The 20815-nt window shown below is 36.9% G+C and overlaps 1 protein-coding gene across 1 annotated transcript in view; it reads right to left on the bottom strand.

Moving 5' to 3' along the window:
• Window positions 1-20815, bottom strand: part of LOC134527410 (transferrin) — an 82537-nt gene that overhangs the window by 30773 nt on the left and 30949 nt on the right. Inside the window, exons 4-7 of the mRNA XM_063360074.1 lie at window positions 16758-16891; window positions 14881-15025; window positions 12984-13141; window positions 2973-3136 (exon numbers count right to left, since the gene is read on the bottom strand). Coding sequence (XP_063216144.1) covers window positions 2973-3136; window positions 12984-13141; window positions 14881-15025; window positions 16758-16891 — 601 coding nt within the window. The remainder of the gene's footprint in view (window positions 1-2972; window positions 3137-12983; window positions 13142-14880; window positions 15026-16757; window positions 16892-20815) is intronic.

Genomic DNA, 20815 nt, shown 5'->3' with positions numbered 1-20815 from the left:
ACAAATTAGAAGTTTCTGTAATGTAAGTGGTAGTTAGCGAATATGTTATAATCATAGCAAAACATTAGAAGGTAATAAGAGCTACGATTATGGGAGACCCTAAGGGCAACATGAGCTACATGATTGAGCCAGACATTAGGATTGAATACGCTCCTGGTCGCCCAAAACATTGTAATGTTCGGCGAGTATGTTCCAGTCAGGGTGGCCAACTTCAATTCTCGAACAAGGATTCTTAAACAGAGAAACCCGATTGCTAGTTGCGAACTAGTCTCTTGGGTAGGCTAGTATGAGTCTTCCTCATGTATTAAGCATGCCACGCAACCACTGAACCCAAATCTAGAACATCTACTAAGGCGATGCCTAAATAATATAACAGATGAAGAAGTAGAAGAAGTCATATATTTTCTGGTAAGCATTTAGGATGCATTTTTCTTTGGGGATATTGAACATTGGAGTACATGCCTGGTCTTCAGGTAATGCAGAGACAATCGCACAAGCACAATGGTGGCTGCCCATTGCAAAGCAGGAAGAAGCAGAGAAGTTTATCGTGGGTATGATCTAGGGTGGTGTAATAGAAACATAGCCCCCCCATTTTTCCAGTCGTTTTAATGGCAAAGAAGGATAGTCAACTGAGGTTCTGTGTGGTGGCCCCAGTCGCTGGTCATTGCCGAAGCCCTAATACCCTCCCGATCAACAAAAGAGAGCGATATTTGGCAGGATTTGCCATGCCCCACTTGAGTTGAATTCTTGAAGTACTTCTTGTTTCAGCAAAAGGTAACATTCTTGGGACATATTGTATCACAGGATGGAGTGCGGATAAATCCTGAGATCAGGTCTGTTAAGGAGTGGCCTCAACCTAAGAATAAGCATAAAGTAAGGAGTTTCTTGGGACTCTGTACTTACTATAGGCAGTTTGTGCATGGTTTCTAGACAATTTCAAGCCCACTACATCAGCTGACCGAAGACAAGAAACAATTTTTATGGACTTCAGCATGTGAGACTGTCTTTCAAGACCTCAAAGAATTCCTGTGAACTAGCCCTATACTTGCCTACCCCGTCAACATGGAGAGTATATCCTCGACACAGATGCAAGCGGAGATGGGTTGGGTGCTGTACTTCCCCAGGTTCAAGATTGAAATGAATAAGTAATACTACATCAAAGTTTTGTCTAAGCCTGACCACAACTATTTCGTCACAAGAAAGTAGCTGTTTGCTGTATTGAAGTCTCTTCAACATTTCTACAAATATTTATATGGGAGAAAATTCATTTTATGCACCGACCATGTTGCACTTAAGTAGCTACTACAGTTCAAGGATTCAGAGGGAAAACTTGCTAGGTGAAGTGAACATATAGAGGAGTATGATTGTCGGATAGAACACAGGAAAGGTCGAATTCACAGCCATGTCGATGCCCTCTACCAAAGACCTTGCAAGGTAGACTGCAACCATTGCGATCGTCGCTAGCCCCTACCCCCTCTGTACCCCACCCAACGTCCTTCTTTGGGGCTGTTATCTATCGCTGAGCGACCTTGGGAATTTCGCGGGCAACCACGTAGAGTGGCGCGAATAGACGCCACCCTTATGGACTGTTCGGGCGTCGGGTCGGCCCGGGATGACTCCACTCTCGTCGGTTCTGAAAATACGACACACCAGTGGCGAGGCGTGGGTTGATTAAATGTGTAAGCAATGCATTAAAACATTTTAACTTAAATTACTAAAACATTACGAACTTACTATGTACTAGAAGACAGTTCAGAAAACTAATATGCATAAGGAATCGAGAATTTTGTTTTAGTAAAAAGTTATAAAGTTTATTTACTAATTTATTACGAGTGGATGTAAATCCCTGTCTTAGTATATGTAAACTCACCCTCATATTTTATGAGCCTGGTGGTGACTCGCTCCGCCAAGATGGACGACACTCATTAACTTAATTCTCTGTGTCATGAAAGGAAAGCTGTGTACTAATGTTTTTAGTTCTAAAAATACCAAACGTTACCCAAGTGTTCAGTCACTACTTATACATAAGCTGAATTCGACGGCTCTTCTTCGCAAAAATGTTTATCACATCGTCGTAAAAAGAATAATTTTTTGTTAGGTATTGCAATAACTTTTTTCTATTGATAACAAAGACAATGCTAAGACCCGCGATTGCCCTTGAAAGTTACGGAGATATGATTTTATTCTCTTCAGGGCAGAGAAGGATCGTTCTGCATATGAACTAGTGGTCGGAATCGTCAACCCTAAACAAATAAGTTTCCATGCTTCGGGAAGAGTTTCGTGCAAATCATTCAAGTACCAATATTTATGTAACTCGGCCACGCTGTTCTTGTGAAATTCTTTTGAAGAATACATTACGGAAAGTTCGCTTGTCAGTCTGCCAAAATCGAAGAATTGTCCATAAGAGAATTTAAAGGACTGGAATGGTTTTTCGGGAAATGATCGTGAATAAACAGAAAACACTTTGAAATTGAGTAAACCAACGAAGAAGAAACAGCCATTATCACCAAATCTTTGACGTATTTTTTCTTTAATTGTGTCTATGATTCCAAAATATAATCGTCTGTAACAAGTCTTTTTGTCATCCGAAATGTTATCTATCCTTTGTCTTTTTTTGGGCTGACCATCTTTTGTCAAGCTACCAAATTGATCCTCAATTTTGTACCAGAAATCATCGAAACTGTCACGTAGTTTCTCAAGATATTGCTGAAATTGTTCTACCCTTTCAATGCAGTAACCAATATCAAATCCCTTATTTTGCAATATCTCAAAAAGGGAGTCAGACAATGGAAAAATCTTAGAAAAAATGTGAAGCAGGAAGTTGAAATCTAGATCTTGGAATGTTGTGTGAAAGCCACGTGCACTTGAATAAGTTTGTGCGTCCCATTTTTCCCAAGACCTGCTAAGGCCGGAGTTAAGACAGGAGAAGGGTGAGGATGTAGAGTGAGCCTTCCAGGGTAAGGCCCGCTCACCTGACGATGTCTCCGTTGGTGATGAAGCCCTGCCACGGCCGGGCTGCCCAGCGACAAGCCGGGCCGGTGACCGGCCTCTTGCTGCCGTCCTGACACAGGTAGGCGTAGTCCTCGGGGTGTGCATCGATCACGGGAGTAGCGGGAGGCACGCCTCCTATTGGAAGCTGCAACACGCCGACAGCATCGCGGTTTAGCTTCCACCACATGTCCAAACATCGTTAACACGGGCGCAGTGGCTTGTTTGCATGCGCCTGGTTAGGTGATTCTGTGACAATAGTAGACACTACCGCTAGACCATGTGCTGATGTGTTTGTAAACAAAGAACTTTGTTCTAGTGCCTATCAATTCATTACATAACTGTCCTGTAAGATATAAGTAAAGAAGTTATGAATTTTATTTCGTCCTTCCACTCCTGGAAATAGAGTTTCATATCATCATAAATACATTCTGGTAAAGGTTTTGTTTCTTCTCTTAGGAAATGCAATACACTAGTTTTAAGGAGCTTTTTCCAAAAAAAAATCTCTTATCTCCTAGTCTGATCTTGCCCATTGACGAACTTGGCCACAATTTTCCATTAAAATTGTGGATTTATCAACCTTGAAGTAATTTTCGCAAGATTATGTCAATATTTGCATCCATAATAGTGTAATACGTAAATTAACATAGTTTGTTTTATGTTTGGGTTTGGGTTTAGGCGCATAGAAGAGAATCACTAGGTAGGAATTTTCCGGAGATGGTTTTATTTAACGACTGCAAAATAAATAATTTCTTATAAATCTACAAAAAAAATTTAATTTTTGCGAACAAACTTAACATGATTAGGTACCATAAGGGGGTGATACCCTTAAGTAATAAGTAACGTTCACCTTATTAGCACGCGCTTATCATAGAACATTGTTCAGACACAGTTCACTTAGATGCATATGCCCTCCCTGATATGCTTTTCAAAATCTCTTGAATATCCTGTTGGGTCACTGGACGTGCAGAGGCGCTAGTGCCGAAATCACAAATGTATACAGCACATTCTGCTACCAGCGGAATCTATTGCCTTGAGCACATCATGTTTCCAACAAGATTCTTCTAAGTCAAGTCAGTTCTTTCGTTCACCTCCTGACAGAACTATTTTAATACCTTCAAAATCAAAACATTTCAGTTCTCCATCCTAGGGAATTTATTAAAAATGGTTCTACCTGGACAACTTATACATCGAATTGTTATATTTCTGAATAGTTTGTACACTTGTTACTGGACGTGACACAAACCATACCATCTTAACTAAAAAATAAGAAATAGTATTATAATTATTCTCATATTTTTGGTTTGGTTTTCAATAGTCACTTTAAAACGCTATTTAAAAAAAATTCTCAGGCCACTGAATAACATTTTTTGTCAACATTGAAATAACAAGAGCTTTAACAAATAGTGAAAGTTCTTAGTCACGTGACACTGTTAACACCCTTAAATAGGAGAAAAGTGTTATATTTAAATTATCTATTTTTTAAACAACATCAAAGTTTAATGTGTAAATGAGCCTCAGTTAAAGTACAACACCTTCAATGAGGCTCAGGAAACACTGTTTACTTTTTTCCCCAGATTAATCGAATGGGCACCAGAAAACTTCCGAGTCGATTTGTGTGCAGTTACGGGGAAATGTTATTTTCGAAATAAAAATTTAAATATCAATAGTGATCCTTATTACGTTTTAACATCAGATTCAGTTATGTATTTAAATTAAAACGTAAGGCGTAATAAGTATAGTTTATTAACAGATACTTTTACCTTAATCACTGATCTAAAGTAAATGAGTCCTCAAATATTAGGATTGTTTAAAATCTATTAATGATAATTTATAAGTCATTTGTTTTAATATTAAATTTTTTTAAATATCATTTCGGGATTCTCACGTGGCGAGAGTTGTGGGTTTTATACCAAAACTCCTAAGTCTCCGGACCTAATAGTGGTGTGTAAAACCCAATTAAAAAAAAAAAAACTATATCACGGGCTTTAAAATAAAACTCTATCAGTAGTATATGATTGTTCCCCGAGCCCTGGTTCCTGGCTGGGGATTGTTAATATCTGTCAGCATATTAGATTATGACGTCATATCTTAGATCACCTTAACCGTGACCCCGGCTGCCACATTAGATGACCTTGACTCCAACGTCGTCTCGAACTCCACCGTTATAGATTTCGACTTCTTTTTTAAAGCCATATTGTTTTCCACTAGTTTGTTTTCTAGAAAGTTCCGCTGTTTTGGGCCTGCCATTTTGAATTATATCATAATATCCACCATCTTGAAAATCTGTAATTATTACAAAAAATTCAAAAAATAAATTGTCATTCGATTAAAAATTGTGAAAGGGCATTCATCCATGTAGGCTACCAAGCAACTGACCAAGGCAGATATTACGCCGACAAGTATGATGTCAAAATGGCCATCTGGGATTGCCATTTTGTTTTTGTCTCCTAGAGATCGCTGACTCCATTTTCGTTTGTTTTTTACCCGCTAGAATACAATATTATTTATGACCATATCGTCAACAATCGTAGAGTCCGCCATATTGTCGGACATCTTGGCTGCTCTATTGAAAATATAAATTTCGTCTCAAAAAAATTTAAAAAATTCTATCAATTAAAAAAATTACATGTTATCATAAAAATTAAATGATAATGTTTATAAATTTTTTACAATAAATTATAACGTATTTGATATTAACCTACTAAATAAGTTTTTTTGTCTTTCAATCCTTCTTAGTTACACCCGTTGCAGTAATGGTTTGTTACATAAAAATTTACTTAATGTTTTAGACATATAATAAGGTTTACAATAAATTATAACGGATAAGATAGTGTAGTTGATAAGGCAGTGTCAACTATTTTTTATTCCAACCCCTGTTTTTTAAACCTCTTGTAGTAATGGTTTGTCGCATCAAAAATTGTTTCAGATAAAAGTTTAGATAACTATTTGGAGAATTGAAAATGATTATTACATATTTTACCGGTTACCTAATAAGGGAGTTAGGTATTTTTTTTTGTTCTTAACAGCTGTCTATTTCACTCTTATAAGTAATGATTGGTTGTATAAAAATTGTGTAAGACTAAAGTTTTAGATAATATTTACAAATTTTACAAACAGTTTTAATGGATTCGATTGTTTCCCTACTAAGGGAGATACAGAATATTATCCTCCAACCCTAGTTTTTTTTCACCCTTTGCAGTTATGATTGGTCATATAAAAATTGTTTCAGACCAAAGTTTTAAATAATATTAGTACGGTTTACAAAAAAAAATTGAAAGGATTTAATAGTGTGCATTTTAAAGAATTTATGAATTTATTTACTTCAATTTTTCTTATTGATGGTTGGTCGTATAAAAAATTATTTCGGGCGAAATTTTTAGATAATATTTTTAGGTTTAACGATAAATAAGAACGGATTTAATAGTTTGAATGGTAGGTTTTTATTATTATTTTCACATTCCATTCCTGTTTTCTTCAACCACTTGCAGCAATGGTTAGTGTTATTACAAATATTTCAGACATTTTGAACGGATTCGATTGTTTCCCTACTAAGGGAGTTGTCTTTTTTTTGTCCCACAACCCTTGGTTTTTCCACACCTTGGAGTTATGGTTGGTTGTATCAAAAATGTATTCAAACAAAAGTTTTTGGTATTACTTCTGATAGTTGTAAAACGTTAAAACGGAAGCTATATTTTTCATATTATGGGAGTGGTAACGATATATATGTTCCTCATAAAACCTTCCCGATTTCTATTCCTTTGGCCGGATTTTTCTCATTAACGAACTTGACAAGAATTTCCATCACTAGATTTTATGTATTAGTTTGGAAGTGATTCGTGACATTTACGGAAGTTATCGTTTCTATAAAATGTAATATGGCTATAAACTTTGAGTTGACGATGGTTTTTGGGTCCATGAACCATGAAACGAAAACCTATATAATTTGTTTCTGGAAATCGTACCAAATTGACGACAACAATAGGTAGTATTTTTCGAAAACTACCTAAAAAAATCAATATCGCATGAAACAGCTGGGACGGGGGAGAAGGTATAGCACACACAAAGTGAAGGTCACTCGCTTGTGTTCAATTCTTACCTCAGGCAAAACAGCAACATTGTTCTTGCATTGTTAAATATCTTATTTACAAATACATATGAAATTAAAAGTAGTCACGTACTTTCTTCCTTAATATTTCAATTGAAGCACGTAAACCACAAGCATTAAGAAGCCAGAGGCTGCCTGTGACCGCGGGCAGAGACTTCGACCCCGTGCGCGGAGACAGTGTTGCAAACCTTGCAGAAGCGTCGTGGCGGCTGTCCAGCTGTTCGCAAGAGGCGCGCAGTGCCGCTGACCCTACCAGCTGCCAAAACGTTACATCTTTATTGAATTCATAAACCATTACATGTAAAGTAGGTACTTGTTGAAATAACTTCGAAGTAAGAAAAACGGAATGAGAATTAAAAACTATCATACAATTATAAAACTTGCGACATAAACAAATTCGTAGTGGATATACCAGAGTCGAACCTAGACTATATAACACTAAAAGACATCGCTACGACAATTATAACCATCCAAAATTTACAAAAGGCCTCCTTCTAGTACGATTATAACACGCATGATGCTCGAGGTCAGTATGCCGGATTTCCAGGTGTTAAAATCGAAGTGAGAACTAAAATTAAAATTTTAACAAGAGTTTTTTTTCCATATAAGTTTCGCCATTCATAATAATCATTCTCACTCCTAACAATAACTCTATATAAAATGCATGCCAGGCTAAATAAATATTTAAACTATCACTTTGCCTACCAGGAGGACATTTCGGGGCTGCTTAAGACTACTGGACTGCCAAGTACAAGAATGTAAACCAAGCGTCACCGACATAAGAGAACTTATTTTTCGAACTTGACAAAATTTTCAAATGGGTCATGTCCTGTTTCAGGAATATGGGCCAAGTGTATCCGAACCATCGGCCTTCTTCGTCAATAATTGACATTCATTTAAGCCAAGTCGTGTCAATGTCAGACCCATAGTTCAAGCATATACGAACCACGTGGCCGTCTTTTTCGATACTTGACTTATCTTTCAAACAAATACGACATATTCCAAGTGGACTAGACACGATTCTCCGAACTATTAGACACACAGTATGGATGTAACCAATTACTAGCATATAAACCCACATATAAAGCATGTTTTACGGTTGATATAAGACCAAGTATCCTGAAAAACGTTTCGCACTTACAAGACCAACAGGTTCTGGCCCCTTATATAACTTAGTCCTGACTACAGAATTGAATACCCACATTGAACGAAAAGCATTCATATTTGAACAAACATTCCACTCGGTAGGATTCATTAGGATTGAATAAAATATCATCGACAGGATCTGAATCCATATTCTTTTTTTCGGACATTGACATTCGTAACATCGAATTCAAACCTCAAAATATATATGTTAACAAAAAGAACCAGGTAAACTAAAGTTTTATATATAATTCGTGGACGCTTTAGACACCAAAAATCTTTAATGTAGGTAAGGAAGAATGCTATGAAATAAAAGAAATATTTATTTTTCTTGAAATATGTAAACAATTATTAGGAATCTATATACCTTACATAAAAAAATTGATGATTTTATTCTATAAAACCTGCTTTTGTCAGGACTTCAATAATAGAGGGTACCTCATCTGCGCGAGAACAGTCTCGAGCATTCACAAGTCGGGTTTCGCCGAATTGGGTTAAAGCAGGTAGGTGCCCCTTTAAATACAATATCCTACAATATCCGGCCTGAGGGGGCCCTAGGAAGCGAGGAAAAAGTCTTTACGTGTTTTACATTAGAGTTCAGGGATATTTTTCACGATCTCCACGTCAGCGGCGTGGCGCAGTGGTCAAGCGCATTGTCTGACAATCCACAGGCTTGGGCTCGGTACACACTTCTACTGTTCTTTCATTTTCTTTTTTTATTACTCGAAATATAAAAGTATTAGTCACAAATTTTAAATATTTTCAAACAGTTCAATTACAGACAATCATTATAAATTGAAAAAGCACAATGAAGAGCACTGGTGAAGCTTTATTAAAAAAAATTCATAATAAGTTGTAGTTTCAAGTTTCTCACTATCACTGTACTAATAGAAAATTCTCGTTGGGTTTCCGTTTGTTGGGTTTTAATTTTTCAATAAAATAATGTTTTTTTATGACAAATCACTGCAGGAACGTGGCGAGACGCAATTGTAGAAACTGTTTCAGACTGTAGGAAAAATTGTATAGTAATGGCCAACTATAAGGTCTTTGAAACTGGTGCCAGTGCTATGTGCTCTGAATGCTCAAAAGAGAATAAAGAAAAAGGATCAAATAGGGATATAACGACAGCAAAAGTTCCTAAACGTTTACTAAAGGTTGCTATAATAAGACAAAAGTTAAAGTTAAAATCACAAACCACGCTCTACAGTATATACAATTGTATAACGTATAATTTAAAACAATTCCTGTTAAAATATTCTAATTAACTAAATTACAATAAACTTTTATCAATTATATATATTAATTTTAAAATATACATTTCTCTCTTCACACATATTTAAAATCTATAATTGACACTTTAATATTGTTTGATGTAAATATTTTTTTTCATTTCCCATTAAGATTCTACTTTCTTCGTTAGCTTCCAATTCCTAAATATTAGTGAGAACAGGGATAGTAGTGTTTGCATAAACATTTATCACATTCTTCGTAATCATTATAGTGTTGTAATATTTTGTCTTCATTCCACTTCCTCGGTGTTGTAGACTTGTCCTCAGCTTAGTTTTACAGATCTTGCGATGATAATTCAAGATAATTCTTCGACTGAATGATGTCTCGCACTGACCGCAACTAAACGATTCTTGGTGATGTGCACCTCTCATGGCGATTAGCACTTTTCTCAAAGTAAACTTCTTGATGCAGTAATAACGTCGGTGACTTTTCGGTACAGCTGCAGGTATATAAACTTTCGCGAATAATACTAGATACATACTTGAATTTTAATTTGAAACAAGTATTTAAATAGTTTTTTTTAAATAATCTCTCATCGAGATTTAATTTTTCTTTAATAATAAGAATTGCACCCAAGAGTTCCGCTTCTAAACAACAAAATTTGCCACATAATGTTTGAGTTAAATATATTTAGATTTTTATTTTATTTTAGATGCCATGATGCTCATTCGTGGACGAACGAGAAGAAAGGCTTCGCTAGGTTCAAGGAGTTATTTGACTTTTTGTGTAATCTCATTTATATAACGTTATATCTGAGATTTAATAAGACATATAATCGGATGTTACTCCGTCTGACTACAAATGTAGCCTAAGCTAAAAATTTCGCTTCGTAGGCTAGACTGCAACTATAGCCTTGGCTAAAAATTTACCCTTGTAGCTTAGACTACAAATGTAGCCAGGCTACATTTGCAACCAGTCTATGTGCTCTACATTTTTAGCGAGCCAACAAGACTACATTTGTAGCCATATGGAGCATCATTTGATTATATGTCTTAGTAAATCTGAGAAATAACGTAATATAAAGGAGATTACATAATAAACAGCAAAGCCCTAGCATTAGCTTCTTTTTCGTTCGTCCATAAGAGAGCAACAGGGAAATTAAAAAAATTAAACTATATATAACTCAAACAAAATTTGGCGGATTCTGTTGTTATGAAGTGGAACTCTAGGAAACAAGTATTATTTTTTTAATGAAAAAATAAATTTAACCGATGGTTTATTAAAAAATCTAATTTAAATTATTTCTTCAAATTTATAACTCCCAGTTTACATCTGGTATAAGTCACAGAAACTGGCATGTATTTAAAATCGTTGCCTGTAGAGGTAATGAAAGGTCACCGTTGTAGTTACTGCAGAATGAATTTTAACTTGAGAAAAAGTACTAATTGCCCTGAGAGGAGCGATTGTATTTAGGGTCTTTAACAAAAATCCTTTGGTTGCGGCCAGTACGAGACATCATTCAGTCGAAGAACTGTACAACCGAGCTGATTAAAGATAACGAGAACAGGTCTACAAAACCGAGGAAGTGTAATGTATACAAAATATTAGAACACTATAATGATCAAGAAGACTATGATTGATGCTTACAACACTATATGTGATTTCGATAATGATTTGGAATTGAAAGCTAAAGAAGAAAGTTAAATCTTCATGGGAAATGGAAAAAAAAAAATTAACATCAAATTATATTCGCCTATGCGAAGTTGAAAACAATATAGAAGAATTTGAAGCTGGCAAAACAGAAGACTGTGATGAAAGTCTGAGACCAAAAATGTAGTAAAGACATGATAAAATAAATGGAAATGACAATGCTCATGTTAATGATGTTGATAGCTACGAAGATGACCATAGAGGTTTTGAGGCTGGCGATAAAACAGAAGAGTGTAGATATTTTCTGAATATTGACATTAAAGGTGTAAAGAAGATGGAAGTAACAAAAGACGTAACATACTACACATATAGGGACGATCCAAATGAACTAGTTGACATTTGATTGCTTCTCTAAGTGCTGGGACTACTGATCATGTATCTTTCATACTTGAAGTCCTGAGAGAAGTGGGATTTATAGAATAAAAGCAGCCAATTGTTTTCAATTTATGTATCTATTTTAAAAACTATTTACATATTTAGTTAAAATATTTATGACTTATTGAATATAATTCTTACATATACCTAAATTATAAATTTTCTGTGCATAAAGCGTCTATGAATTATATTAAACTATTTCATACCTGGTTCTTCGAGTTAACATACATATTTTACAGTTTAAACTCGACCAAGGATAGAACTAAAAACGAAAACCGATCGAATAAATCATTATAATAATAGGTGATTATTATGATAATTTTTTTTTTAATTTTTGTACAAGAAATTAAAGATTTTCATTATTGCAGCCAATATGGCAAATACTAAATGGTGATCGCAACGATAGCTATCTGGTAATAAACACTACTTTACTCTATCGGGTAAAAATTAACATAGAATAGCGCCAGAAAAATCTTGCAGATGAAAATAAAATGGTGGATCCAAGATGACCCTTATGACATATTAATGGTTGGTGTAATATCTGCCTTGGTATTAGTGGACCGGGTCAGTTTCCTCGTAGCCTCTGTGGATTAAGAGCCCTGTCAACATTTTTAATCAAATGACTTTGTTGAATTTGTAAAGTCTAATGTGTAAGTGGGTTTTAATTCAAATCGTATGAAATAAAATTTTTACAAGTTTTAGTTTCATATTTTTTGTGTAATTATTACGGATTATCAGTATGTCGGACGTGACGTCATAATGAAAAATGGTGGAATCCGAAATTTTGGAATTTTTAAGGAAAAAAATGCAGTGAAACAAAATGATGGAAAACAAAACGGCAAAAAAACAAGACGGCGGAATCCAGGATGGAGGAATTCAAGATGACGCCGGTATCAAAATCATCAAAAGTTGCGGCCGGGCTCACAGACGATGGCCGCGGTGATATCGCCATCACAAATAGTGACCAACAATTCACAATCCACAACCGTGATCCAGGACGAGAGGAACACTTATAGAGCCTACTACCTACTTCTATCATATTCTAATTACTTTTAAATAAGGAACATTTGAAATTTAAAAGCACAAGTTCAGTATTTAACTCCATTTTTTTACTCATTCATGTTGAAATAAACTTAAAAAATAATTCGTGTGAAAAAATTCACTCTTCGTGAAATAAAATTACATTGAAATTTTTATCGGATTGGCAGAAAATTTAAGAACATAAATTTTCAAACAATACAAATCATATAAATATTAGTAGTTATATTGAAATTTATGTTCCATCGGAGTACGTTAATTACAGTAATATTTCTGGTTCATAATAAAGCTAATTGTAAGTGGCCGAGTTTAGGGTAACCGGGCCAGCAGTGCTTCCAGAAGCAGTGAGCTAGCGACACGGACGGAGTGAACGGAGACCAGCGAGGCTCACCCCGAAGTGCTTCTTGACGTAGTAGACCTTGGTGAAGGCCACGTCGCCCCCGTGCTCCGCCAGGCAGCGCAGCGCGCCGTCGTAGCCCGAGTACTTGTCGGGGTAGTCGCACTTGCGCGGGTCCTCGCACAGCGCGCACAGGTTCGAGTAGGTCGCCTCTGCACACACCAGCGGGACCACTTGCACCAGCCGTGATTATGATACTGCAGCTCTGTGTACGTGATTTAGTGTGCTTGGAAACAGAGCTCATTCAAAATTAGGGCCTACTCGAAAACAATTCATGCGATGCTTCAATATCACAAGCAGGGGCACAGCCTACATAATTAATTCGCTGATTATGATCATTTTTGCTACCTGTTTCCATTTTTTATTGATTTTATACATTTTGGTTCATTATGATATATCAAGTAAAAAACATAATTATTTAAGTTTTCACGTCAGTTCGTATGTTCCCCCACACATCGTTTTCGGAAATGATCCTCACGATCATTACTATTCCATTTATGTGTGTCATAGTGTCACGGAGCGTACGCCTGTGACTGTTCGACATCCTCCGGGTTTTTTTAGCTCAAAATATTGTGAAGAGTTAATGCCGGATTGGATAATTCCTCACCAGTATAAGTACCCTGGAATTAATGCATTTTCAAGAGGGCCACCAAACCACGGGGTAAAAACATGACCTGACGCTGGCCTGCGGCTATGTATACCATGTGATCACTCCACAATAAGCATACTGTCACTGAGAGCTTCGAGGCGTGGGTCGACAGCGAGTCTCCGCAGAGCGAGTTAACGACACCGTCTCTCAAGAGAACCCGGCCATGTCCGGTCCCCGAGGGACACGGGCCGGGCGAACACCGGCGCTCGCCCGGCCACCAGGGACGGCTCTCCTGCAGGACTCGTCGCCCCGCAGTCCACACGCCCTCGGAGGACTCGTTTGAAATCGTTACTCGTCCACGAGTCGCGGCGAGAGCGAGTTGCTGCACCAGCAAGCCATCCCCTCCGGCTCAAGTAAAGGAGAGGACAGAACTTGTCAACGCCCGCACTGTCGCGACGGGGAAGTAGAAACATAGCAACGCTGTTACTTGGGGACAGTAGTAGACGTATCCATTAGCACGGACATCCCCTCGGTAAATGACATGTAAACTCGAGTTCCCTGAGAATCCGTGCATAAAAAAAAGCTGCAGCTTCAAATGAATTTACTGAGTTAGCAGATGGAAATAAACGTCACTGGAACCAGATTATAGTTGTTTGACTGGCACGGTTCGGAGCGCTTAGATAAACTTTGCTGAAGTAAAGAGCATAAACACGAAGTTAATTGTTTGAATGTCTGTGCAAAATAATAGAGTGGTTAAATGTAGGTCCGTTTCTGATATATGGTGTACGTTATTAATAATATTGACTTGAAGTTTATTTTTCATATGTTTGTTTACAATATTCGCCAATGGAAAAGGGAGCATCTGCGGAAGTATCAAAACGTGTCCACGAGAAAGTTGCAGCTTTTTGAACTGAAGAAAATAAGTTTATTTGTCTGAAATTGCCTTTCAGTTCGTGCAGCCTTGCTTCGTCCTCAAGCTGCTTGGTCAGAACCCCATTACAACGGTTAAAACCTGGAGATGGCTGTGTTCTACTTATAAAGATGTCTCAAGCCAAGCAATATTGCCACGGCAAAATAACGCCATGTTCTTATATATATTATATAAATGAATTGTAATTGTGCTGCCAGGGTAATTATAACTCATAATTTTTTTCAAGTACATCAAATTGAAGTAATTTTTTAAGGAGAAACACGATAAAAAAGATAACCGAGTAATTTTTGCATGACGTGTTTGTGTGAAGGCCACAAGAAAGACAAGGATCACGAGGTAAGCTAAACACACACGGCCTGATCGGTACTTACTGAGCCTGGTGTTGTGTGCCGGGTCGCTAGACCACTTGCCGACCAGACACGACTGACTGAAGAAGGAAGACAAGGCTTTCAGCTCGTTCTCTCGTGCTGTTAGGTCTGGGTCACTCCGAGGATTCAACAGGCCCATCTTCGTCAGCTGCAACAAACTCAACAACTGAACCTACACTTACATCAAAGACATACCAACGTTGCTCATACACATGTTGCTGAAGCGTTTCACCATGATTTTATTGTAATGACCATTAATATTTTAATTAACAATCTGATTTCATGACCTGGATGTAATTGAAGTACACAGACCACTACCTGGAAGGTTATTAAAATTTTAGTGTCAAACAAAGTTTTTAAACAGAACAAAATGAAATGGTGTTAAGGTAAGTCGAGACTTGAAATATAGCGCCGCTGTGTGAGGCTGTATATTCAGGTTATTGAAATAAAGTCAATGCTGATGGCAACAGCTCGTCCTTGGTGATCGTGTTTCGACTGACCTTACGGAGACACATACTATATTAGGTCATTATTTTACCTTTACGTAGGGACAGTTGAATTTGATAACTTTTGAGTAACTAAATTAAAAAAAAAAAAAATATAAGTATATAAATAAATAATGCTTATATTAACATTATAGAGTAGACGAGAGTGTTTGTTTCAATTATTATTAAAGAAGTAAACTCAAAATATACGGCAACAATTGAAAAAATTCTTCCCTTGTTATAATTTTACATTATTCTAAATTAACATAGTTTATTTACTATTTTTCTAACAGAATTATAAAAATCTATTAAAAAACTTTAAAAACCAAGGGTGTAAAGCAAGTGTATTGTGTAAAAATACATTTTTGTTAACATTTTAATCTACAATAATCAATGTGTACTTAATTGTTATAAAATTGAAATTTTTTTATATTTTTAAAAACTTACATCCAAATTCAATTGCACAGATTTCAAAACAGTTCACCATGGTTTTAAGGGTAAATTATACCAGATTGACATAGAATTTTATTTAATGTATCTGTATAGTATCAAAATATGTTTAAACTAAAACCGATTGAAAACGCCTACCTTGGAGACTCACGCTGTTCAAACCGTTACAGATATAACAAAACAGCCACGTGGTGCCGGACTATCACACGACCCGACACGTGGTGCGCGCGTGTGCTCGAAGTAATCAATCTTTAATGTGTTCCATATCTTACATATAGACTATCTCTCACAAATAAACAAAATGGTTGGATCTAAATCCAGTATTTATAATTATCTTTACCATAAAATATAGAGATTTGAGAAATAAATTTAGATTCTAAGGGCAGACAAAATAATATTGCTCAATAATTGGGATTAGTTTAGGAATAATTTTTTATCTTATAAACATATTTTTCCAACCATGTGAAGCCAGATACCTCAACTAGTAATTTATTAAAAGCAAACTTTGGGCATAATTATCTGTATTATTGCATGCACGCCGTTAGATAAAAGTGCATTGTAGTTTGCCTCGTAATTACACTCACTTAATATTTTTAAATTCATATCTCGTTGCACGCAAACATACATATTTAAATGACAACTGAAATCGCATAACTATCTCCATTATTAATAAAAAAAATGCAGATGTAGGATATAAAAATTCGAAACGCAAAACATCTTGGCTGGAGGTACATACTTTTTAAATCACTGTTCGCATTATTTGAAGTGCGACCACAAAATCTAACATCTGTTATATTCTGCGGTATTTCGGGAAGCAAGGTAGATGTACGTATTTAGTTCTCCTTGTAGCAATGAAACGCTACTGTGAACTCATCCTTGAGTAACGCGAGGAGACAGCTCTGTAAAGTCCCACAGTACGCACGCTCCAGGGCGGCGCGAGCCCACCTTGGAGATGGGGACCTTGTAGCCGACGTTCCTGCCGACGCCAGTGTGGCAGGACTTGAGGCCGCGAAGTCCCTCCACGCCGGTGATGTCCAGGTTCTTGTGGACCACCACCACCGCCTCGTAGCGGAACTCCTCTGCACAGCAAGAGCACACACACTTTACACGCCACGTCACTCGCGATCTGGGTTCCATTCCCGGTCAATCAAACACCCGATTTTTCGTCATTCGGAAACCTATCAGACGTGTATCAGCGAGTTTCATGGGGTTCTCCCAGTGAAGTGGCGGGTACAGGAATTTACATTCTCACTATTTTGTCCTACGTGGTTCATCTCACAGTAACATACTGTATTCACTGATATTTTGCACATTTTCTCATAACTTGGTGTTGGGGAAGGGTGGATATATCACCCCTATACCCTCCCTCTTCTGCGTCCCTCCACTGTTACAGTGCGTTCCGGCGATGTTTCGTCCCGTCCTCGCGCCAACTCCAGCATGGCTGCAGCGACAGGCCGGTCTGTACCTGCGAGAGGCCAGCCGGATCCTACGAGGGCCAGTCCCATTCCATGCACGTAGGCCCTGACTGTGAGGGGGAATAACGTCGCTAGGGACACGCCACGGATACTGAGATGGGAATCGCCCATTGACTAGAGTAAGGCACCGTCCCATCAATGATTCTGGGAAACCTTGGAAAACCAAAATCACAATGGCCGAAATATGATTCTAACCCCGGTTCTGGGTTCTCTGGAACGACAATCCAGTGATTCAAACTGTGCCATCTCGCTCGCAAACAGCATACACGTTGGCGTAAGCGAATCTAGTACGTGTTGATTTGATAAAATGCAAAAAAAAAAAAAAAAAAATAGAGGCGGAATAGTAGCAAGCACGCGTTGCAGTAATAAACTTGCTGCTAAAATTGTTTTGCTGCATATATACAAAACATTGTAAATTATTTTGAAAAATACCAAAGTACCTATTTGAGATATTCATAGTTATACACATTTGAGTGAGTTTTATAAGTGGTGTAATAAAGGCCCTAGGTTGCACCGAATCACGTAATGTTGGAGTATAGAAACTATTTATCTCTATTGTGTAAGAAAATAACTTTTATATGCTAAAACCTTAATACATTGTGTTTTATAATGACTTAAAGATAAAATACCATAACCCAATGAAAACTCGATACATTTTCTTCACGTTTGAGTTCACAGTAATGATTGTATGCTGTTGCAAGAGTCATTATGACCGCTTTTAACTTCGCATGGAAGTTCCATGCATAGTTATGTTTCATTATATTACTGGTATCCTAGCCTAGTTAACAGTGAATAACTCCGGTCAATTGTTTTTAATTTGGTGTTAGTAGTATAAAAATAGGGCACCTAGAAAAGGCTGCAGTCTGAGGGGCCAAGGAACCATCACCATCCTGGATTGTGACGTCAAACGGCCATTTTGGAAGACCATGACCTTCACCTTTGACTTTGACCTCACGGGCATTTGGAGAACTTCACGTCCGCCATATTTGATTCTCTCATCTTAGATTCTATAATATTCTGCCATTTTGTTTTCCAAAACTTTCCACTTCATTGGAATCGAGTGCCACACTCCAAAATGTTGCACTTTTTGTCATAGTAAAACCTTCCGCCATTTGAATTATGATGTTGAATCCACCATTTCATATTTATTAAACTTACAGCCTTCTCGAATTAAGACATCACATCCGCCATTTTTTTCTCTATAATTTGCTGCCATTTTGATTTAACACATTAAGTCCGCCATTTTTAAAATCTGTAATTGCTATCTAAAAATCGTAATAAAAATTTATCAGAAATTTTAATGAAAAATGCACTTACATCATAGCGCTCAAAATCCTTGGTTCGAATACTGTAAGGGAAAAAAAGATGGCGATTGTGTCCTTCCTCCATAGAGGCTACCAGCAGACTGACACCCTACCACTTTCGTCAAGGAATATATTACATCAGCAAGTGTGATGGCCATCTTGGATTCGCTATCTTGTTTTCGACTGCTATAAATCGCTGCTGCCTCCATATTAGTTTTTGTTTACCCGCTAGAGTGCAGTAGTATTTACTACAGCACAGACAACTATTGTCACATTCACCATATTATCAGCCAATTTGGACAACATATTTAAATGTGTAATTAGAAACCTAGAAAGTGGGAATATATATAAAAATTATAAATCCACCTATTTATAAAGTGTTTTTTTATTCGATCGATTCAGTTCTTGGTTTGAATCTTTTTTTAATAATAAAAAGTAAATATTAGGTTTAAAAATATATATGCGATTAAATATCACTTTTATTTAACATTTGACCATAAAAGTGACCGACTCAAAAAATAAAACAACTTTTTTAACAAACAAAAAGTTGTTATGTAAATTATACACTAATACAAGAACAAAATACCAAATTACTAAAGGGAAAAATATATAAATTCCTGCATCAGCTACCCACAAATAATAGCGAGGTGGGAGATCCCATCACTTCACATATGATCGTTCATTTTTCATTAAAGAATCCTCTCCACCAAATACGTGTCGGGAAAAATTGTAGGCTGAACCTCCTTGGCATAGAAACCACCGCGAATAATCTTGTGGTTCAAATCTTCGGGTTCAAATCTTCGAGATAGTAGGTATTAGGCTACGATTATGAACGTTGATAATTCGGAACAATATCGGGACTCTAATTCACAGTGAATTATTTGTCATTGATGCCTTTCTGCTTGGAAATTTACACAATATCGCAGAGGTTAGCTTAACGCTATGTGAATCTTTCTTCTTTGTGTTTGGAGACACTGTTCGTAGCAGTCGATTGTCATTTATGTCCTTAGGTTTCATTTTAGTCGTAGAATGCACTGTGAAATTGGATTCAGTTATTGGTTTTGTAAAGATATCCAGCCCCTTGTATTTTTCGTTAGCCGTAAACTGACGCCACATCTTGATGCCCACATTTCTGTTAAACCTCTCGACAATTGAGGTTTTGACATTACTAAATGTAGAGTAGTGGTCGAAGTCATACTTATTCATCAAAGCCTTTAAGGTAGCATTGCAAAATCGTTTGTAGAGATCCGTTTGCAGGTGAAACGGTACAGGTCTAGTACGGTACGCAAAATGTCTTCCATGGCCTTGGTTACTTTGGTTGAATTATTTGATTTCACAGGTCTGGCTCAAGCAAACTTACTATACACGTCGATGACTGTGAAAATGAACTTGAAACCTTTATTCATTCGGGAATATGGTATTATCTCAACAAGGTTCGCCTGGAATAAAACATCCAGTCCACGCACTGCGACTTTGCGATAGAAGTATTTCCGTCTTGCTGGAGCGGGAAGTTCGCGGACGATTTCGGTTCAACTCGTAGGCAGCTTCCCTTAGTTCTTTAATCATGGAGATTATTTCGTTGGTGTGCGAATAGTTTCCTGCGCTAAGCGAACCAGCAGCTGTCAGAGACGACCGATTAGTTCCTTTCGATCGTTTCAATACTTGGAGTCCAAGTTCTGACCACTTGTTTTATAGCCTTCACCATGAACTGCAAGTTCACTCTAGATATTGGCGATAAAGTAGATTTTTTCAAGATCTGTCTTTTTATATGCCAATTTCTGGGTCGTTATCGTGTAAATGTGCCTGAGTTAGTAGTATCAATTTTTTTTTCTCTTGCATATCCTCGTGGCTGTTTCTCTGCGAAACAGAAATTCGTACAGAATTAGAAAACCCATGTGTTTTTGTACTACTCTACACACATGATATTTCCTAGTAAACATATATTTTTTTAGCGCCGAGGAATTGCTTATTATGTTTTCTCTACACACTATATGTCCTGTAATTATTCCAACTTGTGAAAGATCTCAGTTGTAGCCAGACCATTGGATTAACTTTGTGTCCACGTTTATGTATTTTTTTATTATCTATAAACTAGTTACTGGGAAAGTCCTCTTCTTCACATCTTGGTTCTTATTTTCTCATCATTGCAGTTGGCACATCGTCATTAACTTATGTATTCATATTTATGTTCGATTCTTCCTTATTTTAAAGTTCGTCAAGGTGA

Source organism: Bacillus rossius, chromosome 1, assembly GCF_032445375.1.
Source record: "Bacillus rossius redtenbacheri isolate Brsri chromosome 1, Brsri_v3, whole genome shotgun sequence".
In the NCBI taxonomy this organism is placed as follows: domain Eukaryota; kingdom Metazoa; phylum Arthropoda; class Insecta; order Phasmatodea; family Bacillidae; genus Bacillus; species Bacillus rossius.
The sequence above is the reverse complement of the archived record's forward strand: the minus strand, read 5'-3'. Positions and strand labels throughout refer to the sequence as shown.